General features: G+C 33.5%; 1 protein-coding gene across 1 annotated transcript in view; it reads left to right on the forward strand.

Annotated features, from left to right (window-relative positions):
• Positions 1 to 27,524, forward strand: part of LOC140445285 (midasin-like) — an 84,232-nt gene that overhangs the window by 42,617 nt on the left and 14,091 nt on the right. The window contains exons 7-19 of the mRNA XM_072537215.1: positions 669 to 981; positions 3,944 to 4,132; positions 9,322 to 9,734; positions 10,797 to 10,957; positions 11,486 to 11,712; positions 13,722 to 14,015; positions 14,094 to 14,385; positions 16,026 to 16,208; positions 17,238 to 17,452; positions 19,136 to 19,298; positions 23,408 to 24,430; positions 25,174 to 25,416; positions 27,224 to 27,377. Of these exons, the coding sequence (XP_072393316.1) occupies positions 669 to 981; positions 3,944 to 4,132; positions 9,322 to 9,734; positions 10,797 to 10,957; positions 11,486 to 11,712; positions 13,722 to 14,015; positions 14,094 to 14,385; positions 16,026 to 16,208; positions 17,238 to 17,452; positions 19,136 to 19,298; positions 23,408 to 24,430; positions 25,174 to 25,416; positions 27,224 to 27,377 (3,870 nt within the window). The remainder of the gene's footprint in view (positions 1 to 668; positions 982 to 3,943; positions 4,133 to 9,321; positions 9,735 to 10,796; positions 10,958 to 11,485; positions 11,713 to 13,721; positions 14,016 to 14,093; positions 14,386 to 16,025; positions 16,209 to 17,237; positions 17,453 to 19,135; positions 19,299 to 23,407; positions 24,431 to 25,173; positions 25,417 to 27,223; positions 27,378 to 27,524) is intronic.

Consider the following 27,524-nt stretch of genomic DNA (forward strand, 5'->3'; position numbering starts at 1 on the left):
GTTGCTGCAATTAATTCTTTAAGGAAAAGTAGAAGGAAAACCAGGACCAGGAAGGCGAAGAATTTCCTGGCTGAAAAATCTACGTACGTGGTTCAACACAACAACCACAAATATTTTCAGAGCCGCAGTTTGCAAAATACAGATTGCCATGATGGTCGCCAACATCCGAAACGAATAGGCACTACAAGAAAAAGAAGAAGAAAAAAGCTGTATTCAAAGTAGGTAGGACAGTAACAACTGTGGTACTTAGGGATAAGAATATCTCGACAATTAGAAGCATTGTTTGCACTTGTTTCAGCTTAATAAAAAGGAATTTTTTGCATCGTTAGGTAACAATGGATGAAACGTAGATCATCACTTTCTTCTAAGCTCAAATGGATTGTCAGCTGAGTAGACAGCCTATAGTTAAAGCCGGCCGAAGTGATCAAAGAAATGTAAAGTATGGAAGTTCCTCTCCCTTGCCGGGAACAAGGAATTTTAAATAGTTCCCTGGTTATAAAATAATTATGTATTTAAACTTACGACACATAATCTGATACAATTATCACTAGCTACATCAAGTGATTGTATTTATGGTTCCTTTATGAAATCTTTTTTTATGTGGCAGTTTAACTGTTAATATTATATTGATTTTTTTATATTGTAAATTAACATTTATTTTTTTATAGTTCCCAGCTACGAGAATCTCATCCATGAACTAAGCCAGTATAGAAGCAGCTTTCCAGATATAATCGAGCCTCTTCTGAGTAACATTAGTGAGTATTTGTACGGTTTCAAACTGTACCTAAGCGTATTGAAAATGCAAGATGAAAAACAGAAGCAATCCAATGCTATGGTATCTACCAATGATTTAATTTCTTTGGTACGGTTTCCATCCATAAATCAAGACTCTGAGCACGACCTCATTAAGATGAACAAGTCTGTTAAATTTTTCCTTGACGATTCCGAAGAATCTCATGCTCAGGAACAAGAAAACTTTAGGTACGTATTATTTAATTAGTCATTTGGTATTTATTGATCGCAAAAAGACATATGAAGGGTACAGGTCCAAAAGGGGGCAAGTCGCAATTTTTTATAAATCGATCAGTGGTGCCATCTTGTAACAATTTCAACATAGAAGTGGTCAGAGGCTTGTTACACGTCCTAAAAGCGTCTAGTTCGCGTGAAATGGTAATTATAATTTTCGCATACACCGCCAATAGGGGGCAAATCCTCATCAAACAGGTCCTAAAAGGGTACAGTCTAAAAAAAACACCTGATAGACGTTGATCTAATAAGCGCAGCTTAGAGTTAGGTTCGTCGGTTAAGATAGTGTTTTCATTGTTCTCCAAGTAAATAACAATGAATATAGAAAACAATAGTGGTGGAAACAAGACTGAGGCAGTGCCTAGAGAGAATGAATTAAAAAAGAGGAAAAAGCGCGGCAGAATGAGAGATGTTTTTCAAAATGTGCAGAACTCATACTTATGTGGATTGATTACCAAAATAGTGATATTTTAGTGATACAAAATATCACTATTAGCACACAGTTCCGAATAGCGACACCTAGTGGCATAAATCAGCGAAGGTGTTAACACTATTAATATTTTAGTCTTAAATTAGCTACAAATAAAGTGACATAAACTGGTTTATTTAATACAATAATTATTATATGTATCAATACTTAATTAAGTTGAAAAAATTTTGAATTGATTTTTAACTGTAAAAGTATATTTTTTATGTTTAGATTTCATTATTTGACATTTAAGATTGGGGTTATGGGGTTATTAAAAGGTAAAAATTGTATTTAGTGAATAAAATTAATTATTAAATTGCAGTATTACTATTACTAATATGGATGCAATAATAAAAACTGGATTCCAGAAAATAAATCATAAAGTACCTTGTTAACCAACTATCATATCCACTGTAAATACAATTAATAACTGCATATCATATCAATATTTTGTAGCGACATTAACGCCCGAATTCATAATGACAACATAAAGTAGGTAAACTTTAACTGTGTTCATTTTAGACTAAATTGTATACCTGTACCTTTGGCCAATCCAAACATTTAAAAGAAATATACATCACATTGGTTTAAATAATTAATTGTTTCCTAAAGTCTTGTCTTCCATTCTAAAGTTGACAAACTTGAAGAAATATTTGGCACTTTTTTAAATTAAAAAAAAAATAAAATTGTAAACAAACTTGAACCAACATGATTATTATTAAAATTTACACTTTAAAGTGAACTTTATGTTATTCAAATTTAATTTAATCTTAACGTCAGACTTACTAAAAAATCGGGCGGAAGAATCAATTTGGGTTATGTTACTTACTTCTGCTTTATTATGATATAAATCTACTTTTCTCGTTGCAATAATTTGTGCTTAGAAGTTGGAAACCGATAGAACTTGAATTTACTATTTTTGTTGTATTTTTCCAATTTATAACACAGCATTTGCGAAATCCCATTTTCTTCAATAACTACTTATGAAATACACTAACAAAGTTGCAAGATTTCACCGCTGTACGCGCAGGATCGTTTCTCGTATCCCCTCCAAGCGCTTGCACAGCGAGTAGGCATTGACCATGTTTTGTGTGAAATTCTGAGAGCTGTTGGTGTACCCTCGGGTTGCTATCAAATTCTGATGTTTCTGTGGCTATGTTCTTTTATATAATATTGTATATTCTTCTTTCGGTATTCATTATATGGATATGTTTTCTGCAGATTTTTCTTCTTCTAATAAGATGAACGTTTTGTTCATAACTATTTATGCACCTTTCCATTGCATTATGTGCTCATTATCCCAGGCATGTTTGCAAATCTAGGAATCTATCGAAGTCTCTGTTTTCAATGTATGATTTCTGCTCATTTATCCCAATACTTAGTGGTCTTAAAGTTTCTCCCTAATAAAAATTGTTGGTCCAATAAAGTCGTCCCAGGAACGCATCTTAAAAATATTGACAATATAATATTAAAATCTTCTACTTTAAATTGTTTAATATATGTCGAATTGGCAATATGAATGGGGCAGATAAATTATTAGAAGAATTTGGTTTAAATTTCTAAGTAACAAAAGAAAATAATTTGTGCCAAAGTGAAAATAGAAACTTCAAAATAAACGAATTTTAACTGAAATTGTTGTTGATTTAATTTCGCAATTGTTAGTCACAGATTACAGTTAACAACTAGGATGATACGGCCTGATACACTGCGGCCTTTATAGATCTATTGTGCTTCCCTTTGTTACTTAAAACTTTCATATAGAATGATGCTTTTGGTTTTTCCTCTTCGAGTTCTGGCTACCGCGGCCTTGTGTGGCCTTCACACTGACATAAGACGTCCAGAGCGGTTTCTTCTTCTTCTAGACAGAACCGACAAGTATCCTCTTCCGTCAAGCCCATACGACCTAAATTCTTACTAAGCCTACAGTGTCCAGTCAGCAGCCCAACTGTCACCCCGACATTCTTTCGATTGTGTCAGTTTGTCGGCTATGAATTACCTGCTGTTTTGTGTGTGTTCATAACCGCAAGGCAGGGCTCCGGACCAATTAATTATAAGCGCTTTCTCGGGCCAGTTTACCAGCCTATCATTACCTATTTACTTTGGTGCCCTGGAACTTAGGCCACCTAATGTTAATATGTTCCGACTTCCAGCCAGGTGGAGAGTACCCAACAGTCCCACGCAAGTTTTGAAGGGCTTTTGGAGTTACTTGTCTTGGAGTAGATCACGATTTAGTCCTTCTCCACTTGCCGACATATTAGTCGCATGGCACAACTTTGTATAGCGTTAACATCTGCCTGAAATACGGTAACATATATTTCCAAGGTTAACCGGATTTCTGTCCTCGGTCTTGTCATATACCAACCCCTGTACCTTCATCGGTTTTGGAGACGAACGATTGTACACTTGTTGGTACTTTTAAATTAAAAAAAAAATGCATTACTGTTTCAGGTTACTTAAATGTTCCATAGTAGAAAGTGTCAACACATCTATATCGAATTCGCTGCCTTGCGAAATTTTAAGAAAACACGACTTCTTCCAATTCAACAAACTATTAGATACGTTTATTGGCGCTTACAATAAACAACAGGAGCAAATGGAGATTAAGAAACAGGAAGAAGAAAGTTTATATAAGATTAAGTAAGTATGTGCTATAATTAGCATTTAGGTGTTTGGAATATCAGATTGTTAAATCTTGTGTTAAATATAATATATATTTATTTTAATTAACTGAATTTTGTGGTATAGTCTTGTCTTGTTGAGAGTGGGAACAATATGGTGTATCTTTAGATGGGTTTGTATAATAAACTAGTAATGGTATGTTCGCTTCCATATAGAATCTTGTTTATGTAAATGAGACCATTCAAAGTTGAGTGCCAGATTATGAAAAATTTCCTATGATCATATCCTATGGTTCTAGGACAAACTGACATGTGGCAAAAGAAGTAGTCGATCAGAACAAAAGCAAATGACAATAAATGCATTTAAGCCATATAAAATACCATGTCCGACAGGATTTATGCAATACTTATAACTTCTGTAGAAGAAATGGAGAGAAATCACCTTCTATACAAAAAATTATGTATGATACCGCAACGTAAAACAAACCTGGATGGGTAGAAAGAAGGCTCAGAGCTTAGTTACTTTTTTGGTTAACGTAAAAATTAACCTAAGGGGAAGTTTCGTCTTGGAATTTAAGTTGAAAATGAAAAAGAATGAAAAATTCCAGGTTTAAAGACGTTCAATATGCGAACCGGTTGGCAGGTATTTTGAAGGACACAACGGCAAGCGTTCAGAAGTGGGTCAAAAGATCTTTAGACGAGGGATACTGAAGTCGGAAAGAAAGTAAAAAAGTGAATCATACTAATTGAAAGGGAAATTAATTACTATTTAAATGGGAATAAGCCACAATTAAAGGTTAAAATACGTTTATTGACGTTTCAATTTCCACTTCGGAAATCGTTTGTATTTTAAATCACTAATGTTTGTATTTTGAGAACGATTTCCGAAGTGGAAATTGAAACGCCAATAAACGTATTTTAACCTTTAATTGTGGCTTATTCCCATTTAAATAGTAATTAATTAAAAATGCCACAAGAAAATAGCTTCAGAACAATAAGAATTGAAAGGGAAGTAGATAAAAAATTTAACTAAATAAATCAAAAAATGGATTTCTATCTTTTCTCTAAGTGACAAGGAAAACTCAAGAATCCTATACGGATTCATAGACAAATAAAAAAATATATAAAAGTAATAGAACAAATAGGTTATATCTTTTTCTCAAATTTCCGCAGAAACAATCACACTTACCTAATGTGGTCTTTATTACAAATTATTAGTTTTACATTTGCGGTCCAAGAGAAGGTAAGTTTAGTGGAGAGATAAAAATAATAAAAAGTGGTTACTAACTAATCATGTTTATTGCTGCATCAAACTACTCAGTATGGTAACTAACTGGACACATTAAATTACATTTTACAAAAACAGAAATGTCCATTACAAAATAATGCCTGGTTGGTTCTTTGCTGACTACTATTGTTTTAGTTTTCTGAGATGAGATTGTCATATTAAATTTTTTTGCTCTTATGTTAAATCTGTCAGTCTTTGCAGACTATCTTCATCTTGGGCTATCAATATTGCGTCGTCTGCATAACAAAGTATTTTGATGATTTCTTTGTTTCCCATTCTGTATACTCTTCCTTTATTAACGCTTTTGATGATTTCATCCATGATCAAATTGAAGAGCATGGGGCTCAATGAATCTCCTTGTCTTATTCCGCTGCCTATTTCTATAGGTTCTGTAAGTTGTACATCTATTCTGAGTTCCATTTTGTTGTTTTGGTAAATGTTTTCGATAGTTTTTATAATATTAAGGGGAGCTTCTCTATTATGCAGAAGATGGATTACATCTTTGAGTCTTACTCTGCCAAACGCTTTCTTTAGGTCAATCATAACACAGAAATGCTGGTCTATTATCATCATCATCATCACTGGCTCGACAACCCTTTTTGGGTCTTGGCCTGTTCTAGGATTCTTCTCCATTCCGATCTGTTTCGTGCTTTTTTTCTCCAGTTTTTTATTTTTAAGGTTGTTATATCATTTTCTATTTGTTCTAAGAGTCTCAGTTTCGGTCTTCCTCTTGTTCTTTTTCCTACTGGCATCTGTTTGAATATTTTGTTTGGTATTTCGCCTTCTTCCATTCTTTCTACATGTCCTATCCAACGCAGCCGTCCTATTTTGATGAATGTTATAATATCCGGATCCTGGTATATTTTGTATAGTTCAGAGTTGTATCGTCTTCGCCATATTCCGTTTTCTTTTGTGCCCTTATATATGTGTCGCAAGATTTTTCTTTCGAAGGTGGCTAACAACGTTTCCTCTCTTTTAGTAAGTGTGCAGGTTTCTGAGCCATATGTGAGTACCGGTCTTATTAGGGTTTTATATATTTGGCATTTTGTCTTTCTTGCGACGTTATCTGATCTTAGGTGTCTAATTAAGCCATGGTAACATTTATTTGCAATAAATATTCGCCTCTTCACTTCCTCCGTAACGTTATTATCAGACGTGACTAGGGATCCCAAGTATATAAAGTTTTTTACCTCCTCTATGTTGTATTCTCCTATTGTTATATTTTGTGGCTGCCTTATTTCTGCGTTTTTTCTTACCTGCATATATTTTGTTTTGGTCTGATTGATTTTAAGACCACTATTTTGTGCAGCTCGTTCTATTTGGTTGTATGCCTCTATCATTTCTCTTCTTGATCTTGCGATTATGTCAACATCATCTGCAAATGCTAGTATTTGCACGCTTTTATTAATGATTGTTCCTCGTGTATTGACTGTTGCTTCTCTATTATGCAGAAGATGGATTACATCTTTGAGTCTTACTCTGCCAAACGCTTTCTTTAGGTCAATCATAACACAGAAATGCTGGTCTATTATACTCTAGTGATTTCTCAGTAATTTACTTTATAACGAATATTGCATCTGTACACGATCTTCCACTACGGAAACCCTTTTGCCAACAGCTAAAATTATCCTCTGATTTATTAGCACTTTTGTAAAATTTTAGTTGTAAATTTTAGCGTAGTATTTAATAAGTTTATACCTCTGTAGTTTTCTGTCTGTTTTTTATCTCCTTTTTTGAATAGTAGAATTAGTTCGCTCGTTCTCCATTCTTCCGGTATTTTATTGTGTTTTATAATTTTATTAATTAATGTTGTTTATTGTTGTGCCATTGCTCCTCCACAATATTTCAGTAATTCGTTTGGTATCCCGTCTTTACCTGCTGCTTTTCTGTTCTTCAGGGTTTCAAGTATTTTCTGAACTTCGTGTACATTTATATTAAGTTCTTCATTTGTGGTAATTTCTGGTGTTTCCGGTTCTAGCGTCGTTTGTTCTTTCTCTGCATATAGCTTTTTTAGGTAGTCAATCTACGTATCCTTTTCTATGTATTTTGGTTCTATTAGTTCCTTTACCTCCGTTATGAACCTCTTATGAAGCGCCATATTTCCTTTTGCAGACCGTAAAAATCATGTTCCATTTCTTTCGAAAAGCGTTCCTAGTGATAATTTTTTATTTTTCTAACAAGTGCATGTGTTTCGTTTCTAATTGTCTTGTAATTATGGTATGCCTCTTGTGTTTTGGTTGACATGTATTCCTTGTCGGAGGCTAAGATATTAGACTAAATTTTTGCCCAGATTTCCATCACTTTCTGTGATACATATATATATATATATATATATATATATATATATATATATATATATATATATATATATATATATATATATATATATATGTATATATATATATTTCTGCTTTTTTCGGTTATTCTTTTTTGTAATAGGTATCTTGTGGAGTCATCCTGTAAGCTTTTGACTTTTATCTTTGTGGTGTATTCTGGTTTTTTGTTATCACATATATGTGTTTTCATTCGGATTTTGCACAATACCAATTTATGATCGCTTCCTATTTCTGCTGATGTTAGTGCTCTTACATCCAAGATTTGAGAGATGCCTTAATAACACTATATGGCGAAACAGACACATTAACACTGAGATGAAATCAAGAATTTATAAAGCCAGTGTAAGACCAATAATGACATATGCCTCAGAAACAGGACCCGACACCGCCACAACGCAAAGGCTGCTGGAAACAGCAGATATGAGAATACTGAGAAGAATTATAGGAAATACGCTTTTAATTTTATCTAAATTTAAATACATCTCTCGGTGACCTGGTAAACATTTTGATTTCAAATTGCTTGCAAAATGTAAAAAATTTAAGAATCTACCTTGGTTATTATCATTTCATGATATGTAGGTACTAGAATTTATTTCTTGCTACAATCTACATAGAAATTTAGTGTAGTATTAAAAAACAATGGTTATTCAAACATCCAAAAATATAAAGGAATATCCCAAAACACTTAACACTGCACTGACACTGGGTATATGATATGTTGAAAAAATAAAAATAATTACGAGTATCTTTTGTTTTTATAACCATCAGGAAATATTCGGCTTATCTAATTGTATTTGTTGTAGCAGGATATAAAAAGGATAAAAACTTACAGTGAATTATGCCTTTTAATGGCAACTCTGAGTTAACCATACTGCACATACTTAATTTTTATTTCGTGTTTCATCTTCTCTTGCTGGTGTAACTGCGCACTTCTGTTTACTGCATACTATTATTTAAAAAACTACCAAAGATACAACCATATCAGGCAACGATGCACCCATGCATCGTACCGGGACAATCCCAGCACCACGTAACGCCAGACTAATAATGCTCTTTATCCCTTCCCGCGGGGTAAATAGTGTTGCCTCTTAATCTTGAACATGTCAAGCGTAAAAAAGATCTGCCGATCTCTGACCTATATTAATATTTAAAACTCAGTTATTATTTTAAAATTACTATGGGTGACACGGAGTAAACGAATTAAAAAGAAAGACAGATATTGCTTTATCCCGATGCCATTTGACTGTGTAAATAAACAGTTGGATGTTTATTTTATGGAAGAGACACTAAAGTGTTTCTCGTCGAATATTTTAAGGCGCTTAGGACTAGGGTACATACCAAAAGCCTGCAGGCTCATAAGGGTAGCTTTTATAACCAAGCATCGCAAAACCAGACAGTAAAAAGCTATTTCCTATAATAAGATAATTGACTGCCTTACTATCTGTTTATATTATAGTTATAGTATATAGTTATACTTTATAGATAGCTTCCAAAAAAAAAGATATACAAGCTTTTTACGTGTTTACTTTTTTATTTCTACCTTTATATTTTAACAATATCTTATTATATTTACTGTCCTTTTAGAACAAATCGTGATGATAAATCAGAAGAGGAGCAGATCCAAGAAGATCTCGACACTCTATTTCCCAACTATCACACCATCGACTTCGCAGACTTTCAAAAAGATGCAAACATCGACGATACACCTATAGAAAATAAAGTAGAAGCTAAGTATGAAGAGGTTATTTCGTATAACGATCTAAAAGACATCACTCAACTCCACGTTGATTTACTCACTTGCATGACTAGAAATGAATGGCTAAATCCAACTAAGACCAAAAAACTAGTCCCCGATTACATTTTGCCGTTACTGGAGAAATTCAAGACGTTCTCCAAAATTCTGGAGAAGATTATGGATAGTGTGGACTATCGAATGGACGAAGATCTTATTGCTAGTTTGAATGTTTTATTGGCAGTGAAGAAAAGATATGGCAACAGTAAGTATACAAATATTTAAAAGTTTTATTAGCTTATACCTTTTTTTTCAATTACACCTTATATATATATATATATATATATATATATATATATATATATATATATATATATATATATATATATATATATATATATATATATATATATATATATTTTATTTATTAGAACAGTTTATATAATATAGTCAGATATTTTATAAGCTAATCAGTCTGTTGTGGGTTTATTCATCATCATCCAGCCTCAAAAATCCACGGCTGAACATAGGCCCCTTCCTCGTGTTTCCAACCCCATCCATCTTGCGCCACTCTCATCCAGTTTTTAGGTGTAGGTGGTCGACCGACGCTTCTCTTGTCTTTTCTTGGTCTCCATTCCAATAACCTCTTTGTCCATCGCGCATTCGTCATTCTAGCTATGTGTCCTGCCCATTTCCATTTTAGTCCGGCTAACGTTTTGATGACGTCAGTCACCTTGGTTCGTCTCCTGTCCTCTTCGTTTTTTATTTTGTCTCACAGAGTTATTCCTAACATGGATCGCTCCATTCTTCTCTGTATAACTCTGAGTTTGGTAGCCGAGGCTTTTGTTAAAGTAAGTGTTTCTGCTCCGTATGTCAACACTGGGAAGATGCGTTGATCAAGTACTTTTCTCTTCAGGCATATGGGCAGCTACTTTTAAAAGTTTCTCTCAGTTTTAAATATGCTGCTCACCTAAGACCGATTTTTCTCTTCAGTTCATGGGTCTGATTATCCCTGCAAATCATAATTTCATGTCCTAGGTATTTATATTTATCCACGAGTTTTACTTCTTGCCCACCAATACTAATGTTCTGGTTGGGTACCAAATTTGTCAATATTTTTGTTTTAGAGATGTTTATAATACCTACATTTTCTGTAGCCACAACGAGTTCCTGTACCATCTCTCTTGCGTCATCAACGTGGGTTTATTACAACTATCAAATTCCAAAAATTCAAAAAAGAACTAACACAGCCAAAGGAAAATTATACACTAGTTCTTTCAATTTAAAGTTGTACCACAATATATTATTAATTTTTCTTCCGTTTTAGCTGATGATATATTCCAAAGAACCTCATCTCAAAAAACAAATGACTTCTACAAGGATTCTAACGTCGAAGAAGTCAAATCTTGTTACCACGTTTTGGAAGATCTTAAAATCAAAATCAATGAATTGCTAGCAGAGTGGCCAGACCAGCCAACGTTAAATACGGTAGGAATAATTTTATTTGTATATGTATGTATCTGTAGGGGAACAATGTGAAGGACAGTAAACGTCTCTTATCATAACGTAGTAGCTGATTGTGAGAATGGAGCCATCGGCGTAACGATGGGAAGCTCAGCATTCATTCAGTGGCGTATCTGCGAAGTTAATTACTGTTGTTACTAATTACTTGTGCCTGTTTCTGTTTCTTTACCACGATTTACTTTACGAATGTCCCTAAAATTGCTTGTTTTAAAACCTGCGCGACGAAATGTCTAGGTACTTAAAAGATGTAGCAACTGAAGGACGGAATTCAAAAGATACGTAGAAATAAAAATCAGTAAAGAAGGTGATAAACCAGGGAAAGGTTGGAACAGATAGAGAGCGGAAAGAAAAAGAGAACATATGGTCAAAAAGTGAAAAATACGGAAAAGAAAGAGAGACAAAGATATGCGAAGATAGGGACATTTTTTATTTTTAATTTGTTAGATATATATAGAATGAATGCACTTTTCTAACATTTATCTTATTTTTTAGATCCTTACAGTAATTGACAGGATCTATAAGTTTGAAATAACAAGTCCTATATCAAGATATCTCACCGGTTTTGAAATATTGCTAACTAAGTGCCACGAATGGGAAGAAGTGGCTCATTCTGGCGTTAGTTTAAGTCAACACACTCAAAATTTGACGAATCAAATTGTAACTTGGAGAAAAATAGAACTTTCGGTATGGAAAGATCTTCTGAGTAAAGTACACGATAGGTAAGTGTTTGATAGTATTTATTTGGAGTTGCTAAAATAATGTATTTATTTACTTTGTAAAGATGTTCTCAGTATTACGATTTATGTTTCATTTTGTTTATTTTTCATTTGCAAAACCTGCCTTTCCGTTTTTTTACCTTTATTTAATTTAATTGCTCACCCTTCGTATATTGATAAGTAAGTGCAAGAAACTACTACTATCAGGCTACTAAATGTTAATTATTTTAGCGTGTTTTGACATAAACTATGATACATTGTTATCTTATTTTTATTACCATCGAAAATCACTTCAAAGATTCAGAGAGAGAAATAAATATGGAAGATTTTTGTCCTTTTTGAACTATTGCATCCATGTTAACGCATTAAACACACTAAGTGAAATAACAGAATTAGGGCACGGCTTTGCCAACACCCCGTTTTAGCTCTCGTCGCTCGAGAATGACATGTTCCCAATATTTAAGTGATTTTAATAACTGTAACTAAATTACCTTATAATTTTCTCTAAAAACTAATTTTAATTCTTTGAAATACGTCCATACATCCAAGTTCATTCTGTAGTCTGGCAAATATTAAATGAAACTATCAATCACAAATCACGCGCCGTAAGTGGTCAAATGTAGCCGAAATCACGTGCTCATTATGAATTCTAGGAAATTTTCATTTCCATCATTTTCGGCGCACAAGAAAATATGTTTCCTTATTGTCACTTTACATTGTAACAATAGAATATTATATTTCTGCTTGTAATAATAAATACATTAGACCTAGTTTATAAAATAGGTTCTCATTCACATTAATAATGTGTCGACTGAGCGGATGGACGGAAGTTCATTATATACCTAAGGATGTAAGATACTCAAATTGGTATATTCTTTTTCTTTCAGAAGATCAATTATTTAGTCTATCAATAGAAAGAATGCTAGCAACCGCAGATGCTTGTGTGGTCTGTATATCCATAATGTATTTTAAAAACATACCAAAACGTGTTTATTTGGAAGGAGTTATACATCGAGTCATGCAATTCATCAATCATATTGTTACAAATACGTTCTTCTCCGCAATTAATTCTACGTATTGCGTTGATGGCAGTAAACAGAACGAAACGCAATTGTCAAGATTCAAAGTGTTCTTCTGAGAAAAATTTAATTCTCTTGAGTATCAAATAACCGAGTTAGTCTATTTAATAGCGGAATTATTTAATGTCCTGACATTATATCGAAATGTGTTTACACAGCTACATATTTTTAGGTAACAAGGTCTTGCCAAGACGGTCGACGGTTTCCTTTTTCCATTTTCGAATTTTCTGTAAAACTGGATCTTTTGTTCTTCTCTGATCTTAGTAGGCGTTCACTCCTCGTTGACCACCGTTGTTCTCTGTGGCTTCAGAATTTTATGCATTTAAATATTTGGTTGATATAAGCCATGTCTGAACAAATTAGTTTCCAAATTTCTGAATACAATATAGCAAAATCAATTGCTTGTTTTGCGAATGTATAAAATTATTGTTTTATCTTATGTATATCTGAGCTATCCACTTCAATCACCACCATCTTTATATCTATAACATCTTATCAATTCTTATTACTTCTATCTCACTATCTTATTCCTTCTATTATTATCTACTATTCAAGAAGGCGCTAGTATTCTTATTTTAATCCCCCTTTTTCCTCCCTTCCGATTTGAACTGACTTGAAATTAACTCGTTCCAAATTGGCGCCTAACGTGGGGTACGACTGAGCTAGTCGTAGCGATAGAAGAGAGAGAAAATATATATGTTCGCTTGTTATCAATGGGAACGTGCTGTAATTGCATCTTATTCGTTAGTGTTAATTTTTAAATACACCTTTGAATATTAGCGACTCTGTACTGGAAAATATGTAATTATTAACAAAAGTACTTATTAACGTAGTTTGTAGTGAAAGATCTATTTGAACGAACTGTAAGAAGATTTTAACTATGAGTGATGTCGAACTTTTATGATTGAATATGCACAATGTCTTATTTTGCAGATTGAATGAACCTTTACCTAAATGGTGGTTACATCTGTACAACGTAATGCATCAATTTATCCACGAAAGGAAGTTTGGAGAAAAAGAATTAGTAGAAACATTGCAGACGTTTATAACCAAATCAAATATTGCCGAATTTCAGGGTAGACTGAATCTTTTGTACGCTTTCCATTGTCATGCTACCAATTTGGAACACACTGAAGAAACTGAGTCCTTCATCAATATATTATGGAACGTATATAGCTACTTTAGGCAATTTAACGACGTGGTTTCCAAAAAAATTAAGGATTTAAAGTAAGATATATTTCAGTTATAGTTAATAGTTTGCCAATTTAATTCTTTCGAACCCCTAATACAATATTTTTTATTTAGATCTCCAATAGAAAAGAAATTAAAGGATTACGTCAAAATAGTCAGATGGAAAGACATCAACTACTGGGCTATAAAAGATACGGTGGAGAAATCCCATAAAAACATACACAAGTTTATGAGAGAGTACCAAGCAGCCTTGGAGCAACCAGTATCACCTTGCATTCATAATATCGATCCTGAAACCAGTTCTCAAAATGTTGGTATTTGGGATAAACCGAAGAACGGAAAATCGCCTGATTTCTACAGCCATTATTTAACTAGCGAAATTGACAACTATTTAAGTGATCAACAGGTAAGTAATTGATGTGTTTACCATTGTTTGTGTCTGTAGTACGATAAAGTACTTACTGGAATTATAATTTTCAGCATACTTTTCTATACCAACCGTTTTCAATATCTGCCTGTGAGTTTTTATTTACTTTGAGTATGGATTTTAACCATTAACAAATGTTTGATTTTTTTGTTTTCTTCTCCATTTACGCTTTTTGTCTTAATCTCAGGATTCGATCTAGCCGTCCTCTTTGGGGAGCATCTTCTGTTCAGACAATCCAATGAACTGAACTGAACTGCACATTTCCATTTCCTTGTGTAATGCTGTAGTCATTATGTTGATTCTCCTTTGCTTTATATTTTTTGTCCAGTACTTTTTTACTTATTCTATGTTCCTCGAGCGTTTTTTGAAACGTCATTTTGATTTGCTATTGTATCTGACTACTTCTTACTTAATCATAAGTTTCTTATACTCTTTTTTCTTGTTTTCCTTCATTTTCTAATTTGTTAAATAATACAATTTTCTTTTTAATCTTTCTTTGACATTTTTTCACTGCTTTCAGCCATTTTTATTAGGGAATAAGTTGCTATAATTGCTTTATGCCTAGGTGTACTTGACCTTATGATATCGCCATAAATAATTCGACTTTGGTTTTCTTCTCCAGGTCTTTCACTCTATTTTAAACTGGCAAACAAAAGGTTTTTCTTAGATTCTGTTAGCTCTTCCTCGAACTTTAAATGCCCGTTTTAGCTTAAGTTGGGTTAGAATGTGGTTTCGAATGTCTGTTATCTAGTCAAATATTTTACAGTTCTTTTTATATCTTTCTTATTACCTTTTTTAAATTTATTTCACGTGGTATTACCGTTTTTAAATGGGTATAGTGCTGGTCTAAACTTCGCCCCTTTCCAGCTACTTTCTGAACCACAAAATAATTATTTGAGTGACTAACCTATGTAACCAACACATTGTTTTTATGATATTTTAGTTATGTAATCATTCAAAATAGTAGACGGTTGCAAAATTATTTTAAATATGGCAAAAATATGGCAAATAATACTTTATTTGACAGATCTTGTGTTACTCGGTATGTTACTAGATTTTTGTGCGATGCTAAGGGGTTATTTCAAAAGTGCCGACCGTTTAATCTTCAGTGACGACTGTATAAAAAAATGTATGGTCTTCAGCTTTTACGGAAAACCCTAGGCCAGTTTCAATTTGTTTTCTAGCGTTTAAGTCTAAACACAAACTAACTTTTCTCTACAACAACCAAAACACATTTTGCAAAATTTTCAGGTTTTAAATTGGTGATAAATAAGAAGGCCATACAAAAACATGATTATGTTATCAAGAACTCTAAATCGTTTCTCTGGTTGTCTTGTTAAATCATTATTTTGGCTTTACCAAACTTTACTTGAAATGTAAAAACAATAATTTCACGTCATTCAGCATGGTGACTAAGCTACTACCGACCCATATAAATATATAAGTCCATAGCCTTTCAATTCTTAGTTACGATTTTTTTTTCGACCTCTCTATATTTACTGATATCTTTGTATTGCTAAGTTACAGAGCAATCGGCAACGCCAGATACATTCCCGCGTGTGTCTTTTTAAAACGAGTAAACTGTAAGCTAAAATGTATTTAACAAAATATTTTTTTAGGAAATTCAACATTCTATTGAATCTGCTAACGGTTCAGCAAAGAGGTTGCTTGATAAAGCAACAAAAGTTCGTGAGTTATCTAGGAAAATAATTTTAGCTACAACGTATCCTGCATTAATACAAGACTTAGATGGGTTTGTAACGGAAGTTATAGAAACTAGCAGTCATCTTCAGAAATTAGAGGTAAACATTTAATATATTTTTAATGGAATATTGTATTCAGTAGTTTACATACTTGGTAGTGAGAAATTTGATGGGTAGTATAAAGGTTTTGTCTCGATTTCTAACGCTGACAGAAAATATAATGAAATATTCTAATAACTAGGTGTCAAGTATAGTCAATATTGAAGACTGGGTACATCACTGAATGTCTCCATGTATGTCATAATAGGTCAATTGTAAGTCGAGACAATTCAAGTATTATGTCATGCATTAAACATTTAGGTCGAGATTGTATTGTTAGGTTGTAATGAAAGTGGGGTTATCACAAAAAATATTTTGAAGCCTCCACGTTGGCCTGTCGGAATGAAAGCAATAAATACCCTGGTCTTGGCTACCTGTATGTTGATATGCCGATGGTCCATGCAGCGTTAAAGTCAAACTTAAAACTCTTTCTTTCAAAAGTAAGCATTAGCATATTTTTTTCTCTTTACTCCTTTAACTGATACCCTTATTGATGCAGTTTTTCTGATTCTACTATAGTTTAAATATAAAATATTTCTTTGTGTAATATTTATCTATTAGATTCTTGACAAAATACTTGTTGGGCCTCCTAGACCTTTAAACACTACGACCTGAAACATATTTTGTATATAGTCTAAATCAATGATGGTTGCTTTCGATTAGGCTTTTGGTTCAAAGCTTTACTTCAACTGTTAAATCTTGTTCTCGCTGTACCTCATGCTCATTTGCTGGAACTTGTTCGGTCATTGTTGAAGGCGTTGCAGTTTTTGTTTTGTCAATTTTTATTTTACGAGAAGCTAGGTAAGTGATTGGAACTCGCAGCATAGGTAAGTGATTGGCACTCGCTGCAAAGTTCCGCGTCCCAGAAGAAAGCTAATGCAAGGGTGTCGCATGGTACCCTGAGTTGAGCCGACCTCAGTTTCCGCTCGGACTGAATATGAAGAGGTCTTTCACTACGACAAGATTAAAGGGCTCTCGAAGGGGAATAATATATATTATAATCATATATTTTCTTTTGTTGCGTTTTAGGTTGACACAACTTTAACCAAGGAAAAGCAAAAATCGCAAGCGAAGAACATTTTACAGCGAAAGCATCGCGCTTTAGCAGATCTCTTTAAGAGTCTTACAAAGATGGGACTATCTTTTAAAACCGGTATTGTCGATAGTAAAGTCAAAGATCCAACTGCAGAGTTCCTCATTAAACCGATCGATTTAGAAAGCCAGTTTCGTAATGAAAACTATGGGTGAGTAAATAATTTTTGTAAACGATATTGTATCTGTAACTTGCAACATAATTTTCAGTTTTTAAATCAAGTTTGTCCTATCAGAATTTTATCAGCCTTTCAGGTTTAAAAAATCTTGCAGGGATTATATCATGTTTTCGTGTATTTCTGAGTGTTCAACAGTTCAAAAATTGTATTGCCGTGTGTGGGAAAGTTTGGTAGTTTTGAAGAAATAACATTCGTGATAATGGATAGTAAGTTGTTTTGGTAGACTAATTCCGTGTCTATTATTAGTTCCCAATAAAGTGCAAGGCAAAATCGGAAGAAAAAACATGGTACCTGAATAAAAGAAAGCAGTAGGTTGCTATCTTTCTCATGACTGAACGAATATTTTCTTGGTATTTTCATAATCTCTACAAAAGACTTGTCGATGATTTCTGGTCTCAAATTTTTAGTTTTCGTGAGTGATCACTGTCCTTAGACAGGTTTAACTAGCATCAGTAAATACGGGTCTCGATATAATTTTGTAGATTTTAGTTTGTTTGAAATTTAGTTTGTTCTTGGTATTATCGATCCGTACTCACTCATAGAAAAATCTTCTCATTTCTATGAATTCTACTATTTCACCTTCATGTTTTTATACGATAAAATTGCTAATTACCACATTTATTTATAATTTCTTCGTCAATCACACCGTTTTTTCTTTCTTTGGCCATCTGGTCCTTGCTATTAGATATTACACCAAAGTTATGCATTGGAAGTTGTACGTGACTGTTCTTTTTCTTTAAAAGCCTCTTTCTTTCATACTATGACATGGTTAGGTCTAGTTGGAGCTCCCTAATGGTAGAGGGGAAGACAAACTCGGATAATAAAAATAAAAATATTTTTTTATGTTTCGCTTCTTCGCCGATTGCTGTCTCATTTTTAGAAATCTACTTCAATTATTACCGAGCTTCTGGACGTCTGGGATTGAATCGTCCATCCATCTAAGTTTCTCTCTGTAATGGCTGCATCCTGTTTTTGGTGAGGATATCTCTGATCTTAAGGAGTCTTCTTCTTGCGGCCTATTGGTAGAAATTGCTGGTTCTTTTCATGTCCACCCCCCTCAGTACTGTATGCTGATTCTTTCTTGGATGTAATTTGTTACCCTGTCGTTCCATGAAGATTATTCGACGAGTTGGCACGCTGTTTCTGTTAATAGCTTCTGCCTGTTGGTTTCTGCCATGGAATTCCAAATGAATACTGCCTAGAACATCACCGCTGTAACGTGATCTGGTTTAACTCGAACTTCTTGGCTTGTGATGGAGGACTAGTATTTCTCATGAAGTTGAGATTTCTGTCGAAGTAGAATCTTTTTTATAAAATTGCCTGTTGGGTTTTATTCAACGTAAAGTTAGCCGCGTTAGGCTCCGAAGAACATTATGTTCACCGTAGGAAACAGCTGCTTTCTTTTGTTTCATGTCCTGAACATCTCTAGTACAGATTTTAAATAATATGGATCAGGTCTAGAACAGAGCTAAAACTATTCGGGACTATTTATGTATCTGTTCTAGCCGAAATTTGTGTCCAAAAGATATAGGTATTTTCAAGTATGACAAAATGTTTCTTGATACTTGTTTTTAATAGGTTTATCGATTAAACATCTTCTTAAACTTCCAAATAATATTCTATGTACATAGTAAATTACTAATTTTTTAATTGCAGCTATAAAGAAGAGAGAATATTGTCATTTTGGGAATCGAGTGAAAAATATTACGTGCGTTCTTTAATGAGATTCGACGTACTGGAAACGGCTTTGCAAAATCCATCTAAAGAACTTGGAATGCAAAATATCGAGAGGCTGAAAGGTTTCAGTCAGGATATGTTGGTAAGTACTTCATTGGTTTTCTAAGAAAATGTCAGTATATAATTAGTAACATCCTCCAACTATTGTGTGGAGATTGCAGATGTAGAATTTGAAATATTATGAAATAGATGTGGAATATGGAATGCTTGTCTTCTAGTTTCAGTTCTTTATCTGACTTAAGTCATTATTAACGAGGCGCTAACTAATAAACTACACACAACTAATAAAACAACAATATTTAAGCAAAAGGGAATCTTGTTCTTCAACGTAGTATCGTCCTTTCTTCCAGATTGATATCCTCTCTTGTTTCCATAACATTTCTCATCTCATTTGATCTAAATTGCTCTCTCGGTACATTATTTTGTGATTTGCAAGCAGCCCCTAGTCACTGATGGGAAAAATAACTTTTTATTATTCACTTATTGTGGTTTATTCACTATTAATGTTTTTTGTTTCTTAAAGTAATCAATGAGCAAACAACCTTTTAGCCGATAAACGTTCCATAATATGAAAGTCACAGCTTTGGCTGCTCATGTATGTTTTTGGTCACTTCGGACACCTTATGTCTGCTATTGTTGATTATCTTGTAACGTAAATTAAACCTAGTATGGCTAAAAAGGGCTCCATCTTTGTGTGTGTTTAACCTTTTTTTTAACCTTTATATATCTAAAGAAAAAGAAACAATCCATTTACCTCGTATAGTCTTTTAGTAAATTTGCTAGAATTATTATCTCAATATGTTAACAAGTTAAACATATCTTAAAAGGTCCATTTAAAAAATTAGATTTTTGGAACAAATATCTCTATACTTACAAATTTGACATAAGAATATAACAGATAACGATTATTCTGTGATTCTGGACTCTAGACTGCCATAGGAAACCATTGAACTGAGGAACAATGTTTTAGCTCTGCTCCTGTGAGGAGACAGCTGGACAAGTTTTATCATCTTGATAACAAGAGATAATCCAGAAATTAAGAAAACAATAATATTGTTCCTACAAAAATAAAAACATTTCCAAGGCCACTTTGGGCGAACCAAACTGTTCGCCTGCTCCGAACCAAATCACTGAATCGAAATGACTTCTATCGACTACCCTGACGAAAGTGACTTTTTTTCTCTCTCGCTTTAGCTCGTAAAAATTTAATTTTCTCGCAATACTACTCGATCTTCGATTTTTTCTCGCCTATTCTGGTTGGAAAATTAAGATGTTTATTTTAAATTCTTATGAGATAAATAGAAACTCGCGGGATACGAAAGGGATAGCGATTGGTTTTGTTGGAGGCATCTGGCTGAGTAAACAAACCAGTGGATTGTGTTATTCTAGCTCAAAAGTGTTAAATTAAAGCCTTTAGAAATTTTTATGATATACATAGTGGATAAAAAATTTTACAATGTTACTACTGATTTGCGACTGAGCGAACTAACGGATCCATGTTTCAACCATTCAACCATATTTCATCCTGTGTTTTGTGTTGAAAACGTGTAAACAAACTGAAACGTAGCCTTTTTTAACTATGGGCAAACCTCACATGCACTGCAAAAATGATGTCTTATAAATTTTTGGTTCAACTACACAATTCAATGACTTCTGATATTCTTCACTTCACAGTAATTCCACGTGTCAATTTACGATTGTCCCAAACGATTTTGTGAACTTTGAAATGTTCTTTGGAAAGCCTCTTAGTTTTGACGTTAGTTGGTCATAGTGTTCAGCATCAATTGTTTCTCTATGGTCACTGTAAAAGTCAGCATGCCATATCCCTAACCGTTGTTTACGACGCAGCAGAGTTTTTATCACACTTATTAAGCCACTTATTCAAATAGGATGGACATGCGGAAATAAGGTTAAAGTACTGTGAGAAATACGCAGGAATCAACTTAGAATCATGACAGTCTTCATTACTTGATATGAGCCACTCAAGGGACACCTGCTTAGTGCGAAGCTGTTTCATGGAGTTTTAAGTTAAAAACTCTATACCAGATCACCTGAAATAGTCAAATACATCTTTCATGACTGCGAAGCATTAGATCGTAGGCGGCAAATAGTTTTTGGAGACTATTAAGTTACTTCAAAAACATATGTTACCCTTTCACTGGACCTGTGCAAGCTGGTACAGGATCCCAGAATTCTGGAATGGGTATTATGAATGAAATGAAGATTTACAATAAGGCACTTAACTGTAGTTCGACCAGTTTATAACAGACGGCTTAAAAAAAGCCATTAATTTTCTTTGTAGTTTCTCCATCATGAAACATTGCTTTATTAACGCGAAATTCAATTTTTTTCATTGTTTTTAAACTTGCAAAAATATCGACACTTGAACCCCTGTAACTTGTAAACTAATTGTCCGATTCAGCTCAAGCTTTTACAGCTGATGTTTAAAGGTTAGTATTTTCCAAAAATTATAAATATTATTAATATAATATATATATATATATATATATATACACTCAGGTGCAAAAAAATCGATCCATGGGTATTATTTGCTGAAAAAAGAAAACGTTTGAAGATATTAGTTTTAAAAAAGGTATATATGTAAAAGTATATGTTAGATTAAAATAATTTTTACAGATTATCCAAAAAAATAATTTATTTAGAGAGACATGCGCCAAAACTCAAAAATACAAGAATATTCAAAACTTTCTGAAATTAAGAAAAACATTGATAATAAATCAATATCTAGTGTTTCCCCCTTGGGCCCTTATAACAGCCTGTACACGTCTAGGCATTGAGGTAATTAACCTCTGGATATCAAATTGATCCAATTGGTCCCATATTTCTTGAAGAGCCGCTGTAAGTTCAGCCAAGTTGTTTGGACGGGGTACTCGTGCTCGAAGACCTCTTCTCATCATATCCCATAGATGTTGTATGGGATTGAGATCGGGACTGCAAGCTGGCCAGTTCATGCGGACAATTCCCACCTCCTCTATATATTGGTTGACGATTCTAGCACGGTGAGGACGCGCGTTGTCGTCCATAAAAATAAAATTAGGTCCAATGAAAGGAGCAAAAGGTACCACATGCTGATCTAAAATACTTGTTATGTATCTTGCAGCAGTCATAGAACCTCCATCTACAATAACTAAATCAGTATGGGCTTCTGAACTGATACCGGCCCAACCATAACGGAGCCCCCCGATAACTTATGCTTTCCGCAATATTACATTGAAAATATCGCTCTCCGTGTCTTCTCCAAACCCTTTCTCGGCCGTCTGGTGACTTTAGACAAAATCTGGACTCATCTGAGAACAGTACATTGCTCCAATCTGCATCACTCCAGTTTTCATGTTCTCTTGCAAAAGCAAGGCGAGCTCTGCGATGTTCTATGGATAGTATTGGAGATAGGGCTGGCCTTCTGGATAATAAATTACCTTCTACAAGTCTTCCACGAACTGTCCATCTGCTTACATCCATATTTCTCATTTCGCTCAGACGATTTGCCAGTTCAACTGAAGTTAGATGCCGATTTCTCAAACATGATGAGACGAGAAATCGATCATCTCTTTCGGATGTTACCCTTCTACGACCTGATCCTGGTCGTCTTGTGAACTTACCGGTGTCGCTAAAACGCCGAACTGCTCTTTGAACCGAATATCGACTAACACCCAACATTTCAGCTGCATAATATTGGCTACGACCATCTTAAACTAAAGTCACCGCCCTTGCAGCATCTGTCGGAGTTAGAGACATTTAGGAAGGATAATCAAATAAAAATATAACACGTTTTGAAAATAAAATCACTACACTAGTATGGTTGTTCAATTAAAAACAACATTCAATAAATATCTACTTGCTTCAGACCCTTTTTGACAAAAACCTGAAATACCAATTTGTTTTAAGAAATATAAAAAGCAATATTAAAAATATTATTTTATTTCTCGTATACAAGGGTACACCTAAATTTACATACGTAATTTAATGTCTCTAAAATTATACAACTTCAAATAAATAAGAAATAAGGAATGGATTGATTTTTTTGCACCTGAGTGTATATATATATATATATATATATATATATATATATATATATATATATATATATATTTATTTTTTAATAATTTATTTTAATTAAACTAGTAGAGGTTTTATTGATTACTTCTTGTCAATATATTAATTTATTTTCAGACTTCAGTTCAACACCAGAAAATTAAATTAGTAGAAGCCAGCAGAGTTTATTACTACATAAGAAACTATGCCCGTCAACTCAAACAATTTTGTAATGCCAAAGAATATCTTCCATGTAATGTGATCGATAGCATAACGGCTTTGTTGTCTAAAATCAACTCCACGATGTGCCAGTATCAAATATGTTTAAATACTTGTCCAGTAGAAAACAGTTTCAACTCTGTAACTGTTGAAATTCTTACTCTGGAGACTAATTTGGAAAACAGAATAGTTTACAAAAATGACAAGTATTGGTCTAAAGCAACTGCTCTTATCAGCAATATTCAATCTTCTTGTAGGAAACTTATTTCACAACTATTTAAAGCCAAAGCAGTAGTACCAACTACTGATTTCCAATTACTGAGGGATCAATATGTACCTATAACGAACTTAAGTGAACTAAGCAATAATTTATCAAGTGTACAGGAAGAAATATTGAGTCTTAAAACAATTTTTGCCAACACAAAACTAATAAATAATTTACTAGTGTTAGCAGATGAAGTCCAACAAATTACAAGTAATTTAAAGAATCCAGTGTTAACTAAAACATTAGTTGAAGGTGACATTTCCGCCAAATGTGAACAAATAATTAAGAAATTATCCAAAAAAATTTTAAATACTGTCACAGATCTGCACAAAAAGTCTGAAGCTATACCTAAACCCAAAGATGAAGCTGACGAAACTGAAGAAAGTATTCAAGAAGACCACCTGACAAAATACTTGGTGGACAACTTGTCGAAAGATATTTCGCAATTGGACATGCAGGTAATCCTAGAAGAAATTAACCAAGTAGCTAGTTATATCATGGGAGCTTCTTTGGAAAATATGGACAAAAGAAAAACTTTGGCAGATCAAGTTTACCATGTGCTGGACCAAGCTATACTACTTCAACGATATTTTTTCACTCAACAAGTTGCTGTCTATAGAGTTAGCTGCAAGATGGCTTCTGTGTTACTCAATATCTTCATCGAATTGGCTTCAAAGGTAAGTTAAATGCCTTTTTCTTTTGTTATAATTGTATATTATGGTTGGAGAGGTCTTTTTTATTTGTTTTTATTGTTAATGCAGTTACCATGTTTTTTAATTTGGATTTTTTCAAAAATATCTTTATACATATAAGAAGAGTTATATTATAAAGAATGCTTGAAAAAGACCAAGGAAATTTATTGTCTGCCGCAGATGAAAAGTCAAGAAGAAAAATATTGGAGAAGATGGTCTCTAAACCAGGAAAAGTTATCATTGCAACTTACTTATATTTCGAAGGCGATCAACTTTCTTATATTATTTAGTCATAAATATATTTTCCCTAAATTTAGTTCCACTTTTTCATACGTTATAGTTTGGAGTCCTTCTTCCCTGATTAGATGACAAGTCGGCTCTACTGCAGAAGTCACGTGACACTTCACTAATAGCTCTAGATGACCACGTGACTAATATGGCGGCCAACTAGATAAACGGAGATTTAGCTAAAATAAAAATTTTGGGTAGTTGTGGCTTGCGAAGTAAATAATTAATAGCTTAAGGCTTCTAGAAGGTCGGAGGGTAACTTTAGTTTTTTTTTTGTTTTTGAGTCAGAGGATTCACTTTTGGTGTTTTCACTTCTTACGTCCTTTCAATGTATTCCTCTATATACGAGATAGGTACTCTAGTTTATAAATATAACCTTATATTTGTTTTATAATGGTGATGATTCTAATTTCTGTTATTTGCATACATTTTTGTTTTAGGGATTCTGCATTCCACCCGAGTTTTCCGACGAATTTGATAAAGAAGGAATAAGTAAACCATCGGACGGTTTAGGATTAGGAGAAGGCCAAGGAGAACGGGACGTTTCGGATAAAATAGAATCCGAAGATCAACTAGACGATGCTCAGCCAGCAGGCAAAGAGAAAGATAACGAAGAGGACAAAGACTGCAAGGAGGAAGAAAAGGGTATTGAGATGAGTGAAGATTTCGATAGTAAACTGCAGGTTAGTTCATCGGTTTTATGTTAACATTTTAAGGACTTAATTAAATTATGCAATAATTGCAAAAAAATAATCCAGTCATAATTTTATCGAATGTCTAGAGAACATACAAACAGGAATATGTACTCCTCTATTTATGATTGTAATATACATTTGTCAATATTTTTCTATCCTCAGATACGGCTTGCAAGAGAAGTTGGAATAATACGGAGACAATAACGCTGAGACAATATCTTATCGAACGACAGGTCTATGGGCCAGTATTGAAGATCAGGACAAAGAGTTTAGTTTATCAAAAACTACTGAAAATCCAAGATTATTAATAATCTTGGATTTTTTTTGTGTACTTTAATATTTTAAAACTAGTTTTTTACTGCTCCCTAAGTAGGTGCCAAGGTTTTTGCAGTTTGGTAATAATGACTAAAATTTGAGATACTTTTTGATAGAGAACAGAACTAGAGCTAAAAGTTTAAGTAAAAAATAAACCATATTAACAAAAATATTGATGAAAATAAATATCAAGTCAGAGAGAAGATGATAACATTGGGAGCATTTTAACGCTCGAACAGGCAATCAAGTAATACCCGGAATTAAGCAAAAACATAACGAGGATGTCAAAAACGAAAATGGAGAACTGAGGATAAACTTTTGCACGAATAACGAACTAAAAATAAACAACACATTTTTTGACCACAACGACCAACACAAATATACATTTAATAACACCCGTGGACAAAGATCTATGATAGATTATGTTATAACCAACAGAGATATACATTGATCGAAAATAATCGACGTAAGAAGACTCAACTCAGCAGATGTAGGTAGCTACCATAGTCTAGTATTATGTAAAATAAGAATCATCCTGAAATACTTCCTACCCAAGAGAGCGGCGTCAACACAAACAAAAATCAAAGTCGAAGAACTAAATACGGAATCCACGAAATACTTATACAGGAAAAGAATATCAGAAAAGATCGCTGGGAATGAAATATTAGAAAACGATAACATCGAGGAAAGCTGGAAAAAACTCAAAAATAACATAATTAACGCAACAACAGAATCACTTGGAGAGAGGAAAGTAACGAACACTAACATATCAAAAAAGAAAACAACATGGTTAAGAGAGGAAGTGAAGACAAAATGTGAAGAAAAGAAAAAAGCCTTTTTACAATACAGAATACAACAAACACAACAGGCATACAACCACTAGAAATAAATCAGAAATCAAACGAATACTTTAGTTAGACAAATAAAGAGGGAACACTGGCAGCGCTGCACAAAACAGATGGAACACGACTTCTACGGAACACAAAAAGAAATATGGAGAATGATCAGAGGACAAAGAAAAGAGATGAATGAACTAATAAAAACGAAACACATTCAGAAGGAAACATGGGTAGACTACTTTCGATCCCTATTTGCTAAAGGTGACGATAATGAACCACCAACCCATAGAATTTGAAGAAATATGACTAGTATTATTAAATATACTGTGTTTGAATTACTTCAGGAAAGAAATATAATCTAAGGAAACCTGGCTATGGACAGTATGGACCAACTCTCAAGTCAAGCAGTCCAAAAAAAAAATAAGACAAAACAGAAATACAAATAAAGAATGACAAGCGTTGTCAAAATTACAGAGTTGCCAACAATGGAAGCGCATTTACCTGTAGTAAAAAATTAGAATCCTTTAAAAATCTATATGACACCAATTGCCAGATATAAAGCAAAGAGAGGGAAAGAATTTATACATATTTTCTGTATGTTTTTCTTTATAAACTAAATCACTGAAACAAATATTTTCTAGGATAAAGAAAAGAAGGATGATGATGACAGCAATAGTGAATCTGGTGATTCGAATGCGGACGAACAGATGGGAGAGACTGAAAAGGGCGCAGAACAACAAAATTCAGAAACATTTGGTGATGATAAAGAAGAAGGTGACGGCGAAGAAGAAGAAGGTATGCATTTATTTTATTTTTATATCTATTATCAAATTTTTCGATTGTATAAAATAAATTCAAGCAGTATATTGTGTGATAGATAAATAAGTAAGCAGGATAAACATAAATTTATAATTACTGAGTGATATATGAACATGTTTTATT

This window comes from Diabrotica undecimpunctata, chromosome 7, assembly GCF_040954645.1.
Source record: "Diabrotica undecimpunctata isolate CICGRU chromosome 7, icDiaUnde3, whole genome shotgun sequence".
Taxonomy (NCBI): Eukaryota; Metazoa; Arthropoda; class Insecta; order Coleoptera; family Chrysomelidae; genus Diabrotica; species Diabrotica undecimpunctata.